Source organism: Mirounga angustirostris, unplaced genomic scaffold, assembly GCF_029215605.1.
Source record: "Mirounga angustirostris isolate CCGP_5_RB_7025 unplaced genomic scaffold, mMirAng1.0.hap1 SCAF_5, whole genome shotgun sequence".
Classification (NCBI taxonomy): Eukaryota; Metazoa; Chordata; class Mammalia; order Carnivora; family Phocidae; genus Mirounga; species Mirounga angustirostris.
The window spans coordinates 94,621,689-94,627,688 of NW_026991713.1; the positions used below are offsets into that span (position 1 = coordinate 94,621,689).

Here is a 6,000-nt window from a genome sequence, read left to right on the forward strand (position 1 = left end):
TTTTCAACCCAATTTTTTTTTTTAGATTTTATTTATTTGACAGAGAGAGACAGCTAGAGCAGGAACACAAGCAGGGGGAGTGGGAGAGGGAGAAGCAGGCTTCCCGCTGAGCAGGGAGCCCGATGTGGGGCTCAATCCCAGGACCCTGGGATCATGACCTGAGCCAAAGGCAGACGCTTGATGACTGAGCCGCCCAGGTGCCCCTCAACCCAATTTTTAAAAGATACAGCCAAGAGGACTCTTGATAAGAAAGAGCAGGCTGCAACTTCCAGATAGAGAGAATAATCCCTTAGGACAAAATCAATATAAGGGAAAATAAATGGCAAGGCTAATTGGCATCAATAATCTTGTATTTCATTTGCAGAAACAATAGCATAACTTTGATGATGCCTAAAGGTAGAGAAGAGGGAAAAACAATGAGTAGGTGTATACTTCAGGGGGAAAAAGCCAGCCTCCCCTGTGGTAACCAACACAGACTTTGGTGGAAAATCCCTGCTACCAAAAACTTACTCTGTGGCGGTGGGTTCTCCACTTGTCTTTTCCAGGACACAGTGGTGGCTCTCCAGGCTTTAACCAGATATGGAACAGCCACCTTCACCGGGACTGAGAAAGCTGCCCAGGTGACCATCCAGAATTCACAGGCATTTGTCACAAATCTCCAAGTGGACAACAGCAACCTCCTGTTGCTGCATCAGGTCTCATTGCCAGAGCTGCCTGGGGAATATTCCATAACAGTGACGGATGTGTGTATCTTCAGGTGAGACTCTTGAAATTTTAACCTTATCAAATGAAAAGGGAGCTCTGATCTCTCTTTCTTGGACAAATGAAGGGCAAATCGGGAGAAGTTGAATGATGGAAAAGTGAGGAGCCCCAGGTAAGGAGAGAGACTGATGCTGTGCTTGCTGTTCCACAGACATCCGTGAAATACAATATTCTTCCAGAGAAGGAGGACTCCCCATTTGCCTTGAAGGTACAGACTGTACCCCATACTTGTGATGCACCCAAAGTTCACACCAACTTCCAGATCTCACTGAATGTCAGGTAAGACTTCCGACTGAACCACCTAATGCTGAGTCTAAAAGCTACCTGGAACCTTCAGTAATTAAGAATATATTTGGAACCTTTGCTGTTAGGTGAATGTAATTTAAAATTGATATATCTACTAATGAAGTTAGCCTTGTATCATTACATAGTGATCCTTTTCTCTAGCAATTTTTTTGTCTTAAAGTTTCAGTAATACTTTATTTTTTTAAGATTTTTTTATTTATTTTTTGACAGAGAGGGAGACAGCAAGAGAGGGAACACAAGCAGGGGGAGTCGAAGAAGCAGGCTTCCTGCGGAGCAGGGAGCTCGATGCCCGGCTTGATCCCAGGATCCTGGGATCATGACCTGAGCCGAAGGCTGATGCTTAACGACTGAGCCATCCAGGCACCCCTCAGTAATACTTTAAAAGTATTTAAAAGCAAAGTTGGTCTTAAACTTTCAAATAAAAAAATGTAGACTCTTCAAATGTTCTAATAAATTCCTACTTTTACACTAATTTTTGTTCAACTCAATGCTGAAGAATAAATTACTTTCCACAAAGATTTTTATTTTAGGTTGAATTAAGTCTTCCTTACCTTTTCTGAATAATTAAATTCTATTTTATTATTTTTCTAATCAAATATATAAATAGCAAATGCTAATATTAAATAGAGGTATAAATTAAATATAAAATATAGAAATTACCCTATAATAGCCCATCAAAAACTTATAGGAATTTGGGGCACCTGGGTGGCTCAGTCAGATGAGCATCCAACTCTTGGTTCAGGTCATTATCTTGAGGTTGTGAGATCTAGCCTTGTGTCAGGCTCCGTACTCGGCACAGAGTCTGCTTCAGATTCTCTCTCCCTCTGCACCCCTGCCCCCTGCTCGTGCATGCTCTCTCTCTAAAATAAATAAATAAATTTTCATTAAAAAAAATAGGAATCCTAAGAAAACATAGCAGCATATAATACTATGTATCTACAACTAATGATACTGATATTGTAAAACAAATCATGTTTCAGACAGCCAACCTAATTAGTAAACATCAATTTATTCAAAGTATAAAGTATAAGTCTATCTGATCTCACAACACTTTGAAGCCTCTTTGGAAACATGCTGCATTCAAGTTAACTAAAAATAGAAAAGTAGGGCGCCTGGCCTGGGTGGCTCAGTCGTTAAGCGTCTGCCTTTGGCTCAGGTCATGATCCCAGAATCCTGGGATCGAGCCCCCAATCAGGCTCCCTGCTCAGCGGGAAGCCTGCTTCTCCCTCTCCCACTCCCCCTGCTTGTGTTCCCTCTCTTGCTGTGTAGCTCTCTGTCAAATAAATAAATAAAATCTTTAAAAAAAAAAAAAAAAGAAAAGTAGGGCGCCTGGGTGGCTCAGTTGGTTAAGTGACTGCCTTCGGCTCAGGTCATGATCCTGGAGTCCCGGGATCAAGTCCCGCATCTGGCTCCCTGCTCAGCGAGGAGCCTGCTTCTCCCTCTAACCCTCCCCCCCTCATGTACTCTCTCTCTCTCTCTCATTCTCGCTCTCTCAAATAAATAAATAAATCTTTAAAAAAATTAAAAAGTAATACCTACTAAATAACAAATGTATAGTATAAATGGAGTGTCCAAAAATTGGCAATGTGTTAATGAATGCAGATTACCAAGCTCCATTCTCAGAGACTCTGATTTGATAGTTTTGGATTGGGACCTAAACATCTATGATTTTAGTAAGCCATAGATCTGATGTACATTCAGGGTTCCAAACATCGTCATACATGTCCAAGGAACAGAGATTTCTAGGAGTTATAATGTTATAGAAAACTTCATGATGATAGGCAACATTTATGGTAGGTCTTAAAAGACGGACTCTGGCTTTCTTTCACATACAAAGCCCTTACTCCTTTTTCCTTTGACACTACAGTTACACCAATATGATGATTGTTGATGTGAAGATGGTGTCTGGTTTTATCCCCTTGAAACCAACAGTAAAAATGGTAGGTGTATTTTAAGCCTAATAGATCTCATACAAAAGGATGCTCTGTATCTTCAAACTAAGACCATACCAATATCAAAGCCTTATCAATAGCAACCTGCCTCACGAAATCTTTTTCCCAAACCCAGAAAATTCAATTCAATAATTGCTTATTTGTCTCTAAGCTGAGGGACTTGTATGATACTAGAGAAACACGAGAGGAGTCCCTGTCCTTGAGCCATCCACAGTCTAGTTAGGGATTTAAAGCACATAGGCATGAAACCTTATTTTACCATCACAATGCTAGAAAGACAGACTATGATTAAGTACCAAATTGGCTGATATGCTCTAAAAAATTTGGCAATGATAAAGTCAATATGAACTGGAATCATCACAGATGTGAGAGGGTCTAATGTGTTACCTGGATACTGAAGCATGGTGGAAAGCCTGATCTGAAAATACCTGGCTACCGTCTCTTCATAGAAAGCCAGAAGATTTTTTTCACAGTCAAGACATGACAATGTTGATGCCTGTATCCAAATCTGATTCTTCCCCCTCACCCATCTTTTATATCTTTAATGTACCCTGGCTATTTAACCATGAAAATGATTTATAGGAATCCTACTCCTGACATCATTTGGACATTTGTCCCTTACTACAATCTGCTCTCATTTTCTAACTTTTTAAATTTTCTAATTTTCCTCAGCTTGAAAGGTCCAGCCATGTGAGCAGGATAGAAGTAAGCAATAACCATGTCCTCATTTATGTGGAACAGGTAAGAGCTCTGACATTTTGGCTGACACTATACATACTGGTGATCTTTTTAAGGGAATCTCTCCACTAGAAAATAAGTAGTATGAGGAAAGCGGTAATTAATAGCACTCTTCCAGAAAGTTCCTTTATTCTAAGAGAATAAAAATCTCCTTTTAGACCCATGGAGTCTTTTGTTCTCTTTTATTATGTTAAAACTGGAAAATGAGAATTTCTATGAACTAGAACAAAAGGTTTATTGTGTCTGTTATTTTAAAGACCTCCCACAAAAGAATAAATATACCACATGGTGGTTGATCAATGATACTGTAAACATTCTAATATATCACTATGTAAGAGAATATAAAATGTAGACCTCATGAATATCTTCAAATCTGACTATAAAGCAAAGGGAGTGATTTATCTAAGCACACAAAAAGACTAGTTTAATAATTACAAATGGTACAAAGCTAAGTCTCTGCATCTTAGAAACCATTCCCATGGGCCCAAAGAGTTAATCTCATACAGAAGACTACAAGAGAATATGGATTGTCTCAGTTGTTTAAGAGAAAATCGGGGGAATTTTGTTCATGGTAAAGTGTTTCCAAAGTTTTGTTTAAAGCAGATCTTGGGAGCACCTGGGTGGCTCAGGTCGTGATCTCAGGGTCATGAGATCCAGCCCCACACTGCGCTTCAGGCTCAGTGGGGAGTCTGCTTGGGACTCTCCCTCTCCCTTTGCCCCTCCCCCTGCTCACACGCACTCTCTCTTTCTCTCTCTCTCTCTCTCTCTCGCTCTAAAATAACTGAATAAATATTTTTAAAAATAAAAAAATAAAACCCATCTTGTCATCCATAAATGTTTGCTCACCTAAAAGACACTAGTGCATAAGAATCTGAGAACCATAAAGAATATAATTTACTCAAGGAAGAGGGAAGGAGGCTTTCTAGCCTGTTCATTACTCCCACTTTTCCTCTTAGGTAACAAATCAGACACTCAGCTTTTCCTTCATGGTTCTGCAAGACATCCCAGTAAGACACCTCAAGCCAGTGACTGTTAAAGTCTATGATTACTATGAGACAGGTAAGTCAAAGGAAACTGAAGCAACTAAAGAATCTCAACCCAGAGCCAAGAAATGGATTCTGTTGTTACAGTAGATCCTATTTTAGTCCATTCAGTCAGTAGTACATCTATTTGTCTCTTTGCTCTGAGATACATAGTGTAGAAACTATGAATGGAACAAATTTATCAGTATCTATGGAGTCAGAAACTTAGAAATTTAAAAAGAAAGATAACATTTGGTCCCTGCTCTCAAATAGTTTAGAGACATAGAGAATGTAATACACATAAAAAGATAATGTAACAAGAAAAAGCAGTTTATGACAAATGAGTGTTAGAATATAGATATTTTAACTATCCTGTTCAACACTTGTGTATTTATGCAGTTTTGACAATCCTGATATGATGTACTTTTCTTCAAAAGTAAAGTGAACAAACTTAATATGGGCTCCAGTTTATAGATATCTTTTTTTTCTCTCCTTTCATCCAACAGTTCTTTCAGATGAGTCGGCCATTGCTGAGTACATCACCCCCTGCAGCGTAGTTAAGAGGTCACACGCCAGGACCACCATCATTCCACATTAACTACACTCCCTAAACTTTCTTCTAAATTTAAAATTCTCTACAAGTCTCCTTCTAGCCCCAAGACAGTCCATAGGGCACATTCTCACACAAAGAGAATACTGGAGAAGAGCACTTACTCTGTAGGTAGACTCCAATAGCAGATATTCACACCATTATCAGTAAAGTCAATAAGTGTTGTTTGCTTGTTTGTTAGTAGGATAGCTATCGTTAAGAGGCAACATTTTACATCACAGCTGATTTGTTTCCTTCAGACAAAGTCTAGCCCAACATCTATTTTTGTAAATGAAGTTTTTATTGGAACAGAGCCATGCTCATTACATTATTTTCAATAGCTGCTTTCAAAAGTTGAGTAGCTATGATGTAAGCCACATGGTCTGCAATGTCCAAAATATTTACCATGTGGCCTCACAGCAAAGTGTGCCAACCTCTGTTCTAGCCCACTCTGCTGCCCAGGCTCAACTGAGGGAATATTCCTGAGGAAACCCTACAACCTTCCTATGTTTCTCTTTTCTCCATAGATGCAGAGCACAGCAATGTTTGAGGACCATATTTAAGCTACATATTTTGCCGGATTCCCTGTCTTGTACTTCTATTTAAAAGAAATGGAGTTGTTTGTCTCTGT

General features: G+C 39.2%; 1 protein-coding gene across 1 annotated transcript in view; it reads left to right on the forward strand.

Moving 5' to 3' along the window:
• PZP (pregnancy zone protein) overlaps positions 1–5,378 on the forward strand; it is a 45,821-nt gene extending 40,443 nt beyond the window's left edge. The window contains 7 exon segments of the mRNA XM_045869791.1: positions 546–726; positions 729–757; positions 914–1,041; positions 2,936–3,008; positions 3,693–3,761; positions 4,715–4,817; positions 5,296–5,378. Coding sequence (XP_045725747.1) covers positions 546–726; positions 729–757; positions 914–1,041; positions 2,936–3,008; positions 3,693–3,761; positions 4,715–4,817; positions 5,296–5,378 — 666 coding nt within the window.
• Positions 5,379–6,000: the final 622 nt, after the last annotated feature.